We start from the raw sequence: 18,724 nt of genomic DNA, 5'->3' as shown, positions 1-18,724 counted from the left end.
ATTTGCCACCTACCTGATATTCTTGCACTTCACATCACAGGTTGTATCAGCTTACTGCTTGAAATTGATCAAATGTTCAGCCAGTTACAGAAAATGCACAAAATCTAGGCAGATTGGGTCAAAATGATCTAATCTGCACAAAATGGGTTGGCTCTCAATATGATTGAAGCTGCATGTTGACACAATAATTATCAAACAAAACCACTGTTTGCAATCAGATTAAGAGACAATTGTGTGACCACAACTTCACCAGTCAGTTCTTTCTCCAAACTGAATGGTAAATGACAATTCAGTCATTTACCATTCAGGTAATTCCTATTCATAATAGGCAACTCCATACAATTAGGAGTGCTTTCACAGCTAACAAGAAAGTAGCCTTTCTACAGGGCAAAAACTCCTGACAATGGGCATGATTCACAAACCTTTTTCACCTGTTTTCCTCTGTTTTCACTTTATTTATGTTGCGTTTTTTAAACTCCCAAAAAGCAAAAATACAATATAATTTAGGTAAGAAAAGTAATATTGAAATTAAGTTAATCAGGAACAACTTACTTTGAGTTATTTTGCTTGTAAATGTACTGAAAGGTTATTTTTATCAAATAGGTGATAAATAAGTCATTTATGAGAAGTTTTATAGAGCCCAATGGATACAAAACTGAATGAGAAACGGAGGAACTAATCCAGGAATGAAAGTGTGTATGAATGTTACATACACTGGACATTGATATCATAATTTAGTTTATACAGTGTACTACGCAAAGGGTAAAGGCAAGTAAGCTCAATTGAAGGCTCTAGTAATCATCTATAATAATAATGTCCAAGCCATCCGCTGTATGACTGTATTGCCTTCCGTCCCGCACACGCTCCCCCTCTACCCAGCTCTGATTGGCCAGGATGCTGTCTCTGTCTGCCCTGCACAGTGCCCCCTCTGCCCCACCCTTCACTAATTGGATAATGTGTGCGGCGGGAAAGTGATGCGTGCTTAGTTGCGGCAGGATGGCATGTGTGACGTCCAGAGAGATGGCGCACGCACTCCTTCCCCGTGCAGCATAACGCGCCACCAGCTAGTAAACTAATAAAACACAGAAGTGGCTCCCAAACATCTCACAGAATACAGCTGTATAGTTTTGAGTGTCGTATACATCAAGAGCCTGTCCATATACCACAACAATGAAAGTCGTCTTATGTCAGGAGGCACCTATAGTTTCTTCACATAGCCATATACACATTAATTTGATTTTGTTGTTGAAACCTGTGATCTATTTTAAAAAGATTGCAATTCGAAAGTATGATTGGGATTGACGTAAATCTTCCTTGCGTAGTTTCCCGGTGCATCAAACCTAGTAGTGCAGCAGTCTAATCAATTTTGAGTTTAGTTTATGCTGAAATCTTGTCACATTCTGCAGTGATTGATATTTTCTCAGGAAGTAACCAGTTGTGCCTTAGACCACTGGGTTGATAGCTTATGGCTGGCATAACATCAGTGAGCAGCCTGTGCACTAATCTATAAAGGAAGCACTGAGCATAGAACACTGCGGGCAATCACTTGACTCATGCAAAAGAATTGCTGATTTAAGATAGGTCATGAACCTTGGGCTCTGCTGTGATTCACCCTATAAACCCCTCATCTGGCCCTCACTGCTCACAGATGTCATTTCAGGAACCTGCTGGCTTCTGTGCACATTATAATATCAATAATGAATCCCGTCTGGAGGCATCTCCCTCACATTCTTCAGCTCCTCAACCTTTACAGCGTAATTGCCATTTGGCCTTTCGGAAATGCATTAAAACCATCTGGACAAGGCTGCCTGCTAAGGCTTGAGCAAGTCCAGTTATTCCAATGGTCTCTTCAGACTTTTCTCTTTACTGCAGCACCATCTAGTGTTGGCATTAATGAATGCAGTTGTGACAAAATAAGTGCAGTTATGACCAAATATGTCTCAATTTGGGCAAACTTATTATGCAATGGTATAGGGCTGACATCTTTTGTGGCAATTTTAAGAAGTTGAACCATTCATGTCCCATTCTCTCACAATCTTTTGTTATTAAGGGGGTGGGGAAGGGGACCAATTACCAGCATGCTTTTAGGTACGTACACACGCACTACAAAAGGCAACGTCGGGTCTGCCGGACCCTCCCGCTGGGCGGTCTTTTAGCCAACAGTAGCACGTGTGTACGCGCTGTAGGCAGACTGATAAGGCTGTTTCTGAACGATCCGCTGAGTAGGAATCCTCTGTGTTGCTTTCTACTGGTTTAAAACTAACTCATACTTTTCTATTGAGTATCATTTCTCTTAACCAAAAGGCTGATCAACCAAGTTGTCTTCCTGTCCTCTTTATACTGGGGTATGTGGAACAACCATATCCTGCCTTGCAGCCTTACTCCTCTTTCAGTAACAGTCTGCATCTTCAGAGGTACATACAGGAAGTCGCAGGCAGGGAGGCCTCTCTTCTTGAGTTTTCCCGTATGTGTTTCTGAAAATGTGGACAGTGCCCCTGAAACTGCTGTAAAGTGGGGGGAGTGTCTCCTGCCGGGGGGATCTCCTATTGTGATCTCCCAGTGTTGGTCCTACTATTCTGTTTTCCTGCCTGCACAATGTGTCACTTAATTGGGCATGGATTAAGACTGAACTGTAAATTATACTTTTTTTTTTGATCCTTTAAAAGTTGTTATATGCAGCAATTTTTAATATTCTTTCACATGTCTATGCAGCTGACTAACTATATCTACAGGATGTAATCAGATCTCCTCAATTGCTTCATTGACTGCTTAAGCTATTCCTTTTTTTTAATAATGTTAAATTTAATTTTTGTAGACGTTCAATTTAATGTATAAACATTGAATTTAACAAAACGCTATAAACAGGGCATTCCCGATCAATATGTGATCAAAATACAGATCGGCCTTTGATTGGGAATGCCTGTTCCCTGAGCGAGTGATTCTGGCAGGCGAAGTGGGGCTGCAGTGACCTTTGCATAGCTTTGCACTGCAGATCCTGATTTGTCTTTGAGAATCTTGATTGTTTGGCTCAAAATAAATTACATCCAGTGTAGGCCTTTTTACTTTAAAGCAGTAGGATTAGCCATACTATGCCAGGGAAAAAAACACATATATAAGTAGATAAATACTTTATCTACTTACATAACAAATGTATTGTACTTGGCAAAGAAATGAACAGTGCTACTTAAAAACAGATAAGTGCCTACCTGCAAGAGTAGCAAAATCTGTTTTTAAGTAGCGCTGTTCATTTCTTTGCCATGTACTAATTTAATTCATTTTTGGTCAGCTGCTCCCACATAGCAGTCTTGCTTTGGGTGTATTTGCAGAGCTTCTGTTTGGGTTCAAGGTGCATTTGCAGTTTCTGGGGGGGCTCAATGCACCTCTGATTGTAGGCCATTCGGAAGCGGCCTGGTGATGCGCTGATCCACCTTTTGTGCAACATGTATTGTACTGTCCAAGTTTTGATTTCAGTGAATTATATATTGTAAATGAAGAGAATTCTGTTCCTGGTGGGAACTAAGTATTTTGCCCACAGTTTAGGCTAAATCCTGATGTCATTTCTGCTCTCTACTTGTTTTTTATTTTCTCCTCCAATCTCTGAGTCACCTCAGTCTTGCTTGTAAACACAAGTGAGCAGGGGATCATGTTTCAGATAAGCAGCTAGGCAGGGAAATAAATGGAAGAGGAGGAATATATTATAGCTAAAAAGAACCCCCAGCATGCAACTGTTTGGCACTGACTATTAAAGGGACAGTGCTCCTTAAGTATGTGATAACTCTGAACCATAACAGCAGAAACAGTTTTGAATGTATCTTTATAACTTAATACACTCAGACCAGTTGCTGTTGAAATTAGATTTTGATGGTGACAATCCCGCTTTAAATCAGTACAAATACAAAGGTGCTGTATTTCATTCATTCATGAGCAGAAGTAGAAAGTCTTTTTAGAAGCTGCAATGTTGCCTTCATCTTATCACAAGTTATTGATTGATGAGCAGGTCACTTTAATGTTCCTGTGCTGTTTTCCCCAGGAGCTGCATGCTTCAGGCGGACTCTGAGAAGCTTAGACAAGCCTGGATTCAAGCCGTGCAAGCGAGTATTGCCTCAGCCTACCGGGAGACACCAGATAACTACTACATAGAGGTGAGGATGCTTCCACAGTTCAGATTACATCCATTAAAGGATAAGTGAGCTTATTAATAAATTAGTTTAAAACTGCCATAGGATCAAGAATACAATTATAATGCATTACTGGGTTTTGCCCCCTGGAGAGGTATGAAAATCCCCTGATGGTTCAGATGCTTTCCCTTTATTAGCTATCTGAAGGCAGTATGCAGCAGTGCTGCCTGTTCTTCCTACAAGTCCTCATCCTTCCACATGCCTTCCAATATGTGTTACTTCATTGCTCGCATATCTGTGATCTGTTTTCTGCATTTCAGGCAGATCACTGTTCTTTGGAATCCATTTATTTCCTATCTATATTCAGATGAGGAATCATATGCAGATTACACAGATGTGTGATTAATGCTGAGACACAGCAGTGGAGTGTATGGAGGGCAGAGGGACTAGCAGAAGTGACTGTAAAGCTGAATACTCGCCTCACAAGGCAGGAAGATGGATCCCAGCGACATCCCATGACAACATACGTTCGCGGTCCATCTTCCTGCCGGCAGGTATACGCTACTGAGAGTTCAAGTGATCGCAGTACTTTGTGAAGGAGTCATCGCAGAGCTTAAAGATCCGCCGTGACGGTGGTTGTCTACGTACATTGCCAAACGTCCATTTAATCGTGCGCCTGTACCCATGTCACGAGAGAGCGGAAACTATTGCTCTTCGCTCAAAAAAATTGCGTAGTGTACGGGAAAATAGGAACACAGCATAGTTATTTGTATGCATGGCACTGTACATGTCTATCTCATCATGTCGCATGTCACCCAGAATACAACCCTGGTATGACCTGCCAAGCAGATCAACTTGGCTGTGCGATGGCCGACACCTTTATAACACCGCTTGCCTTGCATGAGATAATTTCTGCGGCGCTTCAAGGGGCTTTCCCCTTCACACACACCCCTGCGTAGCAACAGAATACATTGTCAGCTGTACCGATGACTCCAACTCTGTACAGCTTTGGCCCAGTGATGTCACCTGAGGGATCGGGTCCTGGACCCCTGACAGGCGATATAAATCCATGTGTGCAGGCCTTAGGGACCTTTTTACACTTAATGTGTTGGTGTGCGTTAGTACGCGGTTTTTCCATAGCAGTGCATTGTGAAAAGCTTTCAGTTAAAATGTGTATAGTGGGAACTGTGCCATAGAAAATCATGGACATTACTTTGAAAATCAGTTTTTTTTCAGTTTTAACTGCGATCAACTGATTAAGTGTAAAAGGGGCCTAAGAGTAAGTCATAAAGAAAATCTGGAACTGTGACTATGGGTTTTCTTCTTATTTAATCAGGCATCTACAACATCATGGAATACTGGAAAAGGCAATTATAATTTTTACATTTTTTTCTTCATTTAGAGGCTTGACAGGACGGCATCGCCTTCCACAAGCAGCATTGATTCCGCCAGTGACTCACGGGAACGCAGTGTTAAGGGAGAAAGCATACTGCAGCGGGTACAGAGTATAGCTGGAAATGACCAGTGCTGTGACTGTGGCCAGACTGATCCTCGGTGGGCCAGTATCAATTTGGGAATCACACTTTGCATCGAGTGCTCAGGAATACATAGGTGCGTCATTATATTAAGGCTGCAAAAATGGTAAAATGACATTGTAACTTATTGGGAGATTGCTGTTATTTACTTGATAGTGAGCATATATAACTTATTTCATAAAGGGTCTCCTAGAAGTGTCCATGTTCAGCACAAAGCAACCTTTACTATTTGAAATGTAACTCCAGGCACATAAATGGGACAGACATAAATTTTTGGCCAGAATGAAATTCCATATCCTGATATTAGAAATAGTTTCCATTGTAGACTGCAATTGTAGTTCTGAAATACTAATCACTTATGCAGGAATTTTTCTCCTATCCACACAATACCTTTTCCACAATCAAGTCAAAATACCCAAAATTGTATGTGAAAAACTACTGTATTACCAAACTTAAAGGGGCCAGCAGTCAGTATTCAGCTTTGGAGATCAGGATATTTATACTGCATCTCATCAGTGTTCACAGTGTCCATGTGTGCAGTAATGGTGTCCTTTCACATTCCAGTTATTCTCTGCTGTATATTCCACAGTAGGTGTTGCCATTAGGATGTACTTAGCATGAACACCCGCATTCCTCCTGTTTTGTGTAAGAAAACCTAATACACATATTACACACACCTTGCTATGGTAGCACAAGCATAGGATTCCTCATTCACCATCCTGATCCTGATCTTAGAAGAGAAGACCCAGAAAAGAAAACTTAATACATCAGCTTGGAGTAAGCACTCTTTGGATACGTTAAGCACCTTATCATTACAGTTATGGATATTATGCATTTTGTTTGCTCAGTTCCCTTTAAAGGTGTAGTTGTCCTTTAAAATGTCTGAAATACAGACATTAAACTTTAGCCATCTGACAACATGATCAATCTGGTTGTTTGTGGCTGCATTCTGCTGGCAGTCCTGTGACAGTTCATCCACATTTGGCTTTGCTTAGTGGCATGTACTGTCCTATGGGGAGAGAGAAGCAATCAGCTTAGGGACAAAGCAGCTGGCCCAATAAGTACACTGTAGCCAGTTGCTTTTCACCCATGTTTTGACAAGTACAGATGATGGTTATTTTATAGACACCAGACAGCTGAAACGATCAGGATTGATTAATTTGTCAAATATTTAATTTTTATTTGTGAAGCTGATGGTCTAAGATCTTGTACATAATCAAAATTAACATTTAAAATGATTCAGAGTAATTCATCAATGGTAATAATGTATAGTCCTTATCTGAAGTATAAACACATCCACTGCTGATCAACTTTAAGCATCTTATTCCTAATTCTTTTATTCGGTGTTCAGTATCTGGTGTCATAATGCAGCAATCCTGGCCTGATGTATGTTTTGTAGTTAATGGCCAGTTCATCTGAGGCTATAAATATTTGATCAGGATGCTTAATCTGCAATAGATACAAAATTACATATTAGTCTACACAAGTAAGTATGTTGCTCACGGAGTGTACTATAAAATACACTATTGTATAGCCACCCTAGTTACCATACCCGTATGAGGCTTGATTCTAATCTCATGGAACCAACTAAGGTTGTGCATGAGAATAAAAACACTAGATGTCAAAAAATAAACCCACAACAAATGTATATTAAAATCAGTTGTTGCTGTACACAGTTTGACTGTTGTCTTAAAGACCTTCTAAACTATGGCAGAAAAAGCACTGCCTGCCCTAAAGCAAGCCTTGCCTCCCAAAAATAATTTATGATAAAATATCTTATACTGTAGAGCTAGCTGTAGAACGCTTTGCAGAGCGCCCAGCAGAATATTGCACTGAAAGCCGTTTCCACCCAGCTAAGCCATGGCCTGCCTTCCATTCGCTGGCAGCAGAATCCTTGTTAGGATTTGTCCCCCAGAAACTATGTAAAGGAAGTCTTGCCTGCTAAAGGCCATTTTTTTTCTTCTGAAAAGTATCACAAGGCAAGATTGACAGCAACAGTAGCGCACTGCATGGGCACAGCAGGCTGCCGCTGTGAATGGTGTTTTTGCCTGGCTAAGTAGCTGTCTGCTGCCTATTCACCTGCAATCGACAAAGCCCGACAGTGGTTTTGCTGCCAGGGTTTGTCGGGTTAGATCTGTAAACAGCTGTCCTGGGCTACCATTAATGTCGTGGTACTGGACTGCAATTATATCTGATTCTTTTATTTTGTAGGAGTCTTGGTGTGCATTTTTCTAAAGTACGCTCGCTCACTCTAGATTCGTGGGAACCAGAGCTTCTGAAGGTGAGTACAATTTGTCTTATATGCAAGTTGTGAGATGTTTTTTTTTTACACAAGTCATATTACATGCTGTGTTTCTTTCTGTTTAGCTTATGTGTGAACTGGGAAACAGCACAATAAACCAGATCTATGAGGCAAAATGTGAACAGCTAGGCCTAAAAAAGCCAAAAGCTGGATGTCCTCGGTATGTAATACACAAATGTGTTCAAATGTAGACTGTCAAGAATAATTATTCAATAAGTCAAGCATTCAATAAAGTGAAAGGTAGAAGAACGATAAAAAGATTTCAGGATTTCAGATGTTTATTAAGATGTTCTTTGGGTGATTTTTTTTTTGTCTGAGATATACTTTGTAGGCCATTTGTGGGGCTGGGGACTACACAGGAGTAGAAAAAATACGGACCGTTATCTAATTGTATTTTTCTTCAGACAGAACAAGGAAATCTGGATAAAAGCAAAGTATGTAGAGAAGAAGTTCCTTAAGAGGATGGGCACTGTGGTGGTACAAAATGACAGGAAGTCTTCCCAAAGGTGGAGCGTGAAGAAGTGTCAGAGGAATAACAGTTCCATCAAGGTTCCCTCAGCGAGGAGGAAATACAGACATGATGGGGGAAATACATCTCCTGCCATGCTCTCCTCAGGTAAAGGCTTGACAGATGAACGATTTCAGTACTACAACATCCGCTGAGAGCAACCAGCACTGGGCTGGCTTCTTTTCCGAATGCTATACAAATATGACAGGCAATGAAAGGGCACTAGCTGTCCTCCCTATCCTTTCACAGAAGAGTATCTGCTACAGAAGAATTTCTTCCATAAGAGCAGCGTTCTATAGGAGGCTGATTATGCAAATATATGTTACATTGCATGGGTTATCCCATAAATACTACAATGTGGTTGTACTGATGATCTGTGTGAGCTCAGTGTGCGCTCAGTCTTAGCAGAATGGCAGGTTTTGTCCTTCTGGTTACATAAGTGGATGTTCTAGCGGAAGTAAACTCTAATAAACTTGAAAATCCATGCTAAATATTTGCATTGGAATTGAGTGTGTAATAACTAGTAGTTCCAGAGCTAGACACCTTTGTAGTGACCTCCCAAGTTCCCCTTTGATCAACGACTAACAGTCGCATTATAAGATGAGTCTGCATATTGGTATAACCAACCTTTCAATCATATGTGAATTAACTTTGCACTATATAAATTGTTTAACTTGTAGAGCTATGACTTCCTTTGATATACAGTTTTCACAAAGTCTCACTTTTGGTTATATATGTTGTCATTGTATGTTGAGATCCTATTGCATGTCATCGCTACATAATTGTTTTGAGCTAGCACATGATCTACCTTGAAAGAACCAATACACTGACATCACCTGCAATGGCAGCTTAAAGGTGTGTTTAGATGTTAGATTATGGCCCATACACTGTGATATGACTTTTTGGTCAGCACAGTTAAATACACATATGTCAGACTTTAGCACATGGAATGAACAGTACTGTGGAAGGGGGAAATGGAGAGGAGAAGGAGCCAAAATATAAATAGAAAGTTCAAGCAGCAATCACTGCCCTGATTTCCCCTATACGGGGGGATGCACACACCATTATTTATGCACACAATGAAGAGAAGTGTCAAACGCATCAATGATCAATTAAAACATAGCGTCTAATCAAGCATATCTAATGCAAGGTCAATTCCATGACGTCAGCAGTAATAATTAAAAATGCCTGTCAGTGTTGTCAATACAATCATAAATACGCACTCATCCATGGGTGTCTATGTCACAACATGTACTCTGGTTGGAATGGTGGCTAGTGGCGCCAGCAGTGTGCATGCACAGTTCCGCCCACCAATGCATTTCAGTCACTTCCGGACCTGTGTCCGTGGGCAGGACTGTGCAAGCACGCCCCTGGTGCCACTAGCCCAGGGGGTGTTAACTTACTCATGTTCACTGGCCTTTGTTCACTCTGACGTATTTCCTTGTTCATGAGGAAGTATGTGAGAGCTGGGACGTGACGTGGAGGGCAGAGCGCAGAGGCGTTAACACGGATGAGTTAACATCCCGTGCCGTGGTGCGCGCACACAGAGTATTATGCTGAATTCACCAACACTAGTAGAGAAAATGTTTTGTTTTTAGAAAGAGGAATACAGTAAGTATTTGTTTTACCTCTGTAATGGAAAAATTGCCTAGTTACAGTTAAGCCAGGTCTTAAGTTTTTCTCCTTGTCCCCTATTGACAAAATCATAGTTGTTGTTTTTTTAGTTTTTCTTTTAGGCCCTAACAAAAGTGCACCCTAGACACACATTGCAGTTCTGTACCTACTGTGCACATCAGTTTGGTAATGCATCCTTCAGTTAGCCTAACAGATGGTTCTTTTATAATGAAGTTCCTGTTGCTGGATAAAATGAGTGACAGATGTACTTTGATAAAATTGTGATAGGAACCCTACAGATATTGCTTTATAACTTCTATTAAGGGTTTTGAATTATAACAGCGCTGCGTAATACATTGGCGCTTTATAAACACAGTAAATGAATAAATATCTATGTTTACAATATGTGCATAATCTAGTCTGTGTTCTGTTCTTCTCTTTCTAGTTGCAAAGTTTGAGCGAAAGTTCCGCCGCGACTCTCTGTTCTGTCCAGATGAGTTGGACTCTCTCTTCTCTTACTTTGATACGGGTGCTGGGCCACGTAGTAAGTATATACACCATTGTTCTCCTCCAGTCACAATATCCATCTCCATTATATGACCCCAGAGAATATGTGCAGCCAGAAAATCTCTCCCTCTACTCACCATAAACATGTAAGGCGAAAAACTTTGGGGTTGCATCGAGATTTTATTGGCTAACTCAGTAGATTGAAAGTGGGATAATGAGCCTATTAGTAGCCACGGAGGGCTGTGGAATGTTGACAAACTCTGTACTAGCCAATGTATGAATTTGGGGAAAGCCTGCCATATGCACAGATTAATTAAAGTGCACATGAACTGTCTTGTCTTACCTGCCAAAGGACTTTTATCTGGCTACAGAATATTGCTGTATGTTGCCTCACCCTCCCAATGATGCTTAGCATAGACCGTTTAGCTATGCTGAATCCTCTTCCCAGAGTATCCTGGGAAGTTAGGCATCATTTTCACTGGCTTCATAATTCACTGCACCTGACTAAAGATCTCACCACCTGTGATAAATTTCAGAATGTAAATCAGCATGAGGAAAGATTTTGTGATGAGCAAACACTCGCTAAATACATGGATATTGTAAAAAAAAAAAAAGCAATTTTTATTCTTTGCTTTATTTTTACTGCAGCTCCTCTTTATAACCAAAAGGCACTTTATATTTGTGTTCATTGTTTTGGCAAGGGAGAGATTTTCCGTCCATGCATGTGTAAAGCTTAGCGTAATGCTTACGGTAAGAGACTGTATATCAAAATGACTTCACCAACTCTGCATCCTTCAGTTGCTATGGCTGCCAGCTCAGCATTGCTCCGGTACCAGCAGTACACAGCTTTATCCATGTTAAATGGAATTAGTCGCATGTATTCTGCTTATATCAATGCATCAGAAGTGTCCTTTCTTCTCATGTTATTATGACTGTAGCCATTGTTTTGTTCCCGGTCAGCTGTATACAGATCTTGTGAACAACTTGGTCTATCTTCCAATATCCCTTGCCATGCAGTGCTTCAATTCGGGGTTCGTTTGTTGGGGTTTTTTGTTTTGTTTTTTGGTGGGGGACGGCTATTTTCTTAAGCCTAACACACACGTACAGGCATTGGATAATGGCTGGGCACAGCAAGATTTTAATTATATCCTGTGATGCCTGTACAGATATGTATACTTAACATAGCTGCTTAGCATATAGATGAGGATTATTATTATTATTAAACTTTATAACACAATAACATTGTTTACTTAACACTAAACAATGTTACATAGGGACATTTTAGCGTTCAATAGTACACAAAATAGGTATGTAACACTGCAGAATAAATATAGCAGACAAGTCACTGAGTCCAAATGGTGGCACACAGGAAGGAGGGCCCTACCAAATAGGCTTACAACCTAAGGGGAGGCAGGACATGAGCAGGAGAATATAAAAGCAGTCTACCAGATAAATCTGAAGTATCCAGTTTCTTCATCCCCAAGAACTGTTGCCTGTGTAGGGTCTATGTACTACTGTACAGCCCTCTGGCTGTCTCCTGATCTGAACATTATTATTGGTTGTGGTAACATACATTCATCTAATGTTCAGTCAGTCTGATCATAAGACATTAATCAGACCTCTGTTGATCTGTTCAGTTTGGGAAATCTATTTGTAAAGGGCATTTATTTAAGAGGCTTGTGAGCCTAAAAGATGCAGGAAATCCATGTTTTCCCTGTTTGTGCCTAGCAGCCTGCTTCCTGCATGATAAAATTACGATGTGACTACTGGCCATCAGAAGGTGCAAGGTATATTACATACTGACCTTATCACTTAGAGTAAGGAATGATGATACTCTGTATTTATTTCATTCTCCTTGTGCCCTCTGGAATGTTGGGAGATGCACTGTTAATGCATTTACCCTTCAATTGTGTTTTTATTTTAAGCCCATATTGGCCTCAATTCACTAAGCTTTATCAAACACTTTATCAAACGTTTGATCATTTACCTCATGCGTAAAATCTAATTTTGAACTCACTAAAGTGTTATATAGTTATCAAATGTTTTAATCGATAAACCATTTAATAAATCTATAACACCTTAGTGAGTTCAAAATTAGATTTTACCCATGAGGTAAATTATCAAACGTTTGATAAAGTGTTTGATAAAGCTTAGTGAATTGAGGCCATTGTGTACGTTTGTAACTAAATGAATGAATTTATGAAAATGTCTGTTACTCCAGAACACTGTCCCATTTTGTGTATCCTTTTTTTTTTTTATTAAAAAAATGTGCATAATGTATAGATTAGACTCAACACCTGGTGAGGGAAATTTCTTTACAGAAATTTCTCTGTAGTACAGCACCGCCTAGTGTTAGCAGTAATTAATGCAGTTATGACAAAATATATTTATCTTATCGGACACCTGACATGAGGGATATGGAGGCTGCCATATTTATTTCCTTAAAAAAACAAATAGTTGCCTGGCATCCTGCTGGTCTATTTGGCTGCAGTAGTGTCTGAATAACACACCTAAAACAAGCATGGGGGCTACTCTAGTCAGACTTCAGACAGAGCACCTGTTCTACATGCTTGTTCAGGGTCTATGGCTAAAAGTATTAGAGACACAGGATAAGGTGGGCACCCAAGCAGTTTGCATTGTTTAAAATGAAGTAAATATGGCAGCCTCTGTATCTCTCTCACGTCAAGTTCCTTTTAAGTTATATTGCTAAGCCTCAATTGAGTCCTTGCCTCTTTATGTTATGCATGCAGTAGGCTTCTTTGCTGTAGCATATTTGCCAAGAGAAAGGCAGTAACTGTCATCTACACCTTCTGCTGGCATCTGTACCTCCTGAGGTCAGTCTGCATGTCCTAAAACCCTGCACTTTCTTGGCAGATGTTCCCTTGCTTTACGCTTGCTTCAGTGTGTTTATGATGATCTCTTATTGCGGTCATTCAGTCAGTGCTGCACTGGAATTCAAGTAAAGAATACAAGTGTTGTTCTGCTCATAACTGTTCACTACAGGTCTAACCTGTGCTGCCTGTGAGCAATGGCTTCTGTTTCCATGGAAACACAGATGTTGTCATTCATGTGGTCATCTTAAATGGCCCCTAATGGTACCAGAGGATTTTTTTCTCTTTGAGAAACAGTTGTGGTGCTGACTGTTATGGTGCGCATACAAGGTAAAATTTTTTTAATTTTTTTTTTTATTAGATAATTTTGTTCGATTATTCCGTTAGATCAAATACAAAGATTTTTCCAACATGTCCAATCAGATTTTCGTTGAAAAAAATTGCATAAGTGATTCTTTTTTTCTTGATCGAACAAAAGATTTTTTTAAACTTTCATTCGATTCGATCGTTTTGGTAGAATAAATGGGAAAGTTGAACGTTTTTATTGTACCGCGTATGGGCACCATTAGGTGGCCATACATGGTACAATTTTTCAATTAGATAATTTAGTTCGATTATTCCGTTAGATCGAATATAAAGATTTTTCCAGCATGTCCGATCATTTTTTCCGAAAAAACGGGATAATCGTTCGAATTTCTTGATCGAAAAAAAAATATTTTCAACTTTCATTCAATTCGATCATTTAGATCGAATAAACGGGAAAATCGAACATTTTTATTGTACCGTGTATGGCCATCATTATGGTGGCCATACACGGTACAATAAAAACGTTCGATTTTCCCGTTTATTCGATTTAAATGATCGAATTGAATGAAAGTTGAAAAATTATTTTTTTTCGATCAAGAAATTCGAACGATTATCCCGTTTTTTTTCTGGAAAAATGATCGGACATGCTGGAAAAATCTTTATATTCGATCTAACGGAATAATCGAACTAAAATATCTAATTGAAAAATTGTACCATGTATGGCCACCTTTAGGCTGATTTATATAAGCAAATTAAAGCCTAAAGGTGGCCACACACTATACTATTTTTTAAATATCTGTCCAATTCAAGAATAGCATTCAATTTTTCTGACTGATTGTAACAATTCAAAAATCTGACCAATATACCACACACCTATGTTACATTTTTCCCTAATCATGAATAAAATGAAAGCTCAGAAAAAATTGATTGGAGCTGTACATCAACTGACAATCCATCACACACCATACAATTCTTGATAAGGTTGGTCTGAAATTTCCAGCATGTCCAATCTGAAAGCTCTCACTTTTTTGGGACAACCGATCAAAATTATCAAATTGGTGGAAAATTGGATATTTTAGTTGTATAGTGTGTGGCCACCATACAATTTTTTAAATATCTTTTCAATTCAAGAATTGTGATCAAGTTTTTTGATTGATTGGTCAGATTTTTGAAATGTTACATTGTACCACATACCTATGTTAAATGTTTCCCCAATTATGAAAAAAAATTATTGAAAAAATTGCTTGGGCCTGTACATCAAGTAATTGACAATCTACCCTACGTCATTCAATTTTCATAAAAATTGATCCAAAAAATCCAACACTCACGATCTTTTATTTGATCAGACTTTCAGGCTTTCGATTTTTCCATATAACCGATCATATTTATCTAATTGGTGTAAAGTTGGATCTTTTAATTGTATGGTGTGTGGCCACCTTAACCTCCCTGGCGGTAACCCCGAGTATACCACCCAAAGAAAGCCTAATTGGTGGTAATAAAAACAAGATATAGATAGTTTCATTGTGATAAGTAGTAATGAAGTTACAGGCGAATGAATGGAAGGAGCGCTGAAAGGTGAAAATTGCTCTGGTACAGAAAGGGGAAACCCCCTCAGTAGTGAAGTGGTTACCAGTAATTCTGTTTTTTACAGTTTTTTTTGTTTTTATAAATCAGTCAGTACAGTGAATTTGTACTTTTGCTGAGAACAAAGCTATCCCTTCAAGGTAGCTCTGTATATAACAAACCGTATTCAAACCTTCTTAAATGTTTTGTAGCTATATGTTTTGGCTATGTAGACTTGCCAAAGGTCTCCTACTGAATTAGTGCTGGCTTACTGAACAGGCAGAGCCGAGATTCGAACCCTGGTCTCCTGTGTCAGAGGCAGAGCCCTTAACCATTACACCATCAGCCAACTGCTTGCTGCACTAAGATCACAGGGCAGCCCATACATCCAACACAGTGGCTAGATGGCATACACTTCAGCCTCTGAACCATGCACTGTTCCAGAAGAATGATAGAACACTTGTCCGTAGGCTGTAAAACAAAACCGCTGTAGATGCCGCTAAAAACGGCTTGTTGCTTAATCTCTGTGCGATTAATAATTGAATGTCAGAAAACACTTGTCTTTTTTCCATACACAGACTGTGGTGCAACTTAGCAGTAGGTATCACAGTAAGCGGCTGGCACTTAGCCTCTGCATGCTGAGTTGTGCACAGAGTAGCTTTAGGCTGATGCAAATACACTGGCAGCACTTATCTTATCTGGTGTCCGGACTTTGTGCGGAATACATAGATTGCCGCAATAAGGCGGCTTGAAGCGGCTAATAACGGCTGGCAGCAGGTTGGCTTTTACAGGTTTCCACATGTAATAATGGCGGAGGCTCCCATCAATTAAACAGCGGCTCCCAATACAAGAAGAAGGCGTAGCATGACGTCTACGCGTTTCGCCCCGCCCACCGGTGCTACGTCATCACGTTTGCCGTCCTTCTCCCCCAGTATTTATACAAGACAAGACAAATAACATTTATATTGCGCTTTTTTCCTTGCGGACTCAAAGCGCCAGAGCAGAGCAGCAGCCACTAGGGCGCGCTCTATTGGCAGAAGCAGTGTAAGGGAGACTTGCCAAAGGTCTCCTACTGAATTAGTGCTGGCTTACTGAACAGGCAGAGCCGAGATTCGATCCCTGGTCTCCTGTGTCAGAGGCAGAGCTCTTAACCATTACACCATCAGCCAACTGCACTATACAGGCCACCATAAATTAGGAGCCTGGGAATCTCCATCTAGTGGAGGAGAAGTGCACTTTTTTGGCAAAATCATTTGGGGACGTCTTGTGGTCAAAAACAAACACTGCAATCATGATTATTCAAATCCACCAAAGGGAAACATACTAAGGCTGAGTACAAAATAAAAGGATGTTTAAAACTGGACCTACTATATTAAAATATGATCTCTACTTCAAGAATACCTTCAGGTTCAGATCAACATTCAGACCATAAGGAATAAATGTTTTTAATTGGTATATCCAGAAACTTTCCTTTTTTTAATTGAGCTCTCATATTACAGAATCTAATTCCTAGGTCCAAACGATATATAGCCTTAAATTTTAAACCTTTCAGGTCTGAATTATGGAACTCTGCAAAGTGAGAGGCTATTGGGGTTTTATCTATTTTTTCCTACTTTGCAGAGTCAATAATGGATCTCACATGTTCCTGTATTCTAGTACGCAATTCTTCTCAGTCTTACCTACGTAATGTTTCCCGCTAGGGCAAGTCATCTGGTATACAACAAAGGTGCTCAAACAATCCACTGGACATCTGATATTATATATCCTATCTCCTGCTGAGTTGGTAAATGTATCTGTTTTATCTACGTATTGACATACAGAGCATTTTTTGCATTGAGTCATTCCATTGCGTTTTTGAAAGAAAGGAGTTTTTTTAATCTATATTCATATTGGGTAAGTATATCTGCCAGATTTTTATTCCGTCTCGCCGTAAGTAGGGGTCTTGGACCTATTATTTCTGAAATGTTTGCATCATTTTGCAAAATAGGCCAAAAACGCTGCAAAGTGTCTCTAAGCCTGTTCCAATGGGGGCCATATGTGGCTATAAGCCTAGGACAAAATTGTGTCTTGGTATGTGACTTTTTAAGTAACAGATCCTCCCGATTAGATTTAAGGGCTCTATAATAGGCTGACTTAAGAAGCTTATTAGGATAACCTCTAGCTTTTAATCTAATTTTTAAATCGAGAGCCTCTTTTTTGAAACTTTCTATATTACTACAATTTCTTCTGAGGCGTAAAAATTGGCCTATAGGAACTGCGGACTTTTGTGATGTTAAATGGGCACTTTGATAGTGTAATAGAGTATTCCCTGCAGTGGGTTTTCTAAATGTGGAGGTTGTAATGCCCCCACCCTCACGTCTGATCCTGACATCTAGAAACTCCAAATCGGTATCACTGAGCTTGTAGGTCAAAAAAATATTGTAAACATTCTGATTTAAACGGGACACAAAACTGTGTAAGTCCTCACCAGAGCCAGTCCAGAGTAGGAATACATCATCCACATAACGCAGCCAGAGGGCGGCATGCTCCCGATACGCCTGATCCAAATAGACCACCTCCTCCTCCCATGCGCCCAAATGGAGACAGGCATATGAAGGGGAGCAGGCCGCCCCCATGGCCACGCCCCACCGCTGCCGATAGTAACGATGGTTGAACGCAAAATAATTATTAGTCAAAATGAACTGTAACATAGTGTCCACAAATTCGTTGTGGGCATCGTGTTCAGGATAAAATCTGGCGAGAAACATATTTACCGCACGTCTACCCACATCATTGGGGATAGACATGAATAGGGATTCAACATCCAATCCCACCAAAAACGCATGCTCAGGTACTGTCACCGACTTGAGTTTATGTAACAACTGCATAGTGTCAAGAACAAAGGATGTGAGCATCTCTACCATGGGTTGTAGCTTTTTATCCACATATTGAGCTATTTTTTTCTGTTGGAGAATTCATAGCAGCAATAATTGGACGGCCCGGAGGGCATGTTGGATTTTTATGAATCTTTGGTTGTATATAAATAGTGGGGACAACATATTGATCCACTCTTAGGGCCTTAAATTCTTTTTTCAGTAAGAACATTATCCAGATACCCCCACTCCAACCGAGCATTAAAATTGTCTTTTAGATTTACAAATGGGTTGACGGGGACTCTTTCATAGCAATCTGTGTCTGCAAGTTGTCTGTTGATCTCTTTTAAGTACATTTCTGTAGGCAGAAGTACTATATTACCCCCCTTGTCACTTTTTTTGATGGTAATATTTTGTAAATGTTTAAGTTTTTTTAGGGTTTTATGTTCACTAGAGGTTAGATTATCTGGAACCTCATCCTGCAATTGCCAAGTCTCTATCTCCCTCATTACACATTTATTGAATAATGTGATATACGTATTTATTCTTAGACATGGGTGGCATATATTCCGAAGTTGGTTTCATATC

At 39.8% G+C, this 18,724-nt stretch overlaps 1 protein-coding gene across 1 annotated transcript in view; it reads left to right on the top strand.

The window, feature by feature from the left end:
* The window catches only part of ACAP3 (ArfGAP with coiled-coil, ankyrin repeat and PH domains 3), a 254,819-nt gene that overhangs the window by 218,349 nt on the left and 17,746 nt on the right, over positions 1-18,724 (top strand). Inside the window, exons 14-19 of the mRNA XM_068240606.1 lie at positions 4,031-4,142; positions 5,521-5,729; positions 7,865-7,934; positions 8,021-8,115; positions 8,360-8,571; positions 10,523-10,621. Of these exons, the coding sequence (XP_068096707.1) occupies positions 4,031-4,142; positions 5,521-5,729; positions 7,865-7,934; positions 8,021-8,115; positions 8,360-8,571; positions 10,523-10,621 (797 nt within the window). The remainder of the gene's footprint in view (positions 1-4,030; positions 4,143-5,520; positions 5,730-7,864; positions 7,935-8,020; positions 8,116-8,359; positions 8,572-10,522; positions 10,622-18,724) is intronic.

Source organism: Hyperolius riggenbachi, chromosome 6 (genome assembly GCF_040937935.1).
Source record: "Hyperolius riggenbachi isolate aHypRig1 chromosome 6, aHypRig1.pri, whole genome shotgun sequence".
In the NCBI taxonomy this organism is placed as follows: Eukaryota; Metazoa; Chordata; class Amphibia; order Anura; family Hyperoliidae; genus Hyperolius; species Hyperolius riggenbachi.
The sequence above is the reverse complement of the archived record's forward strand: the minus strand, read 5'-3'. Positions and strand labels throughout refer to the sequence as shown.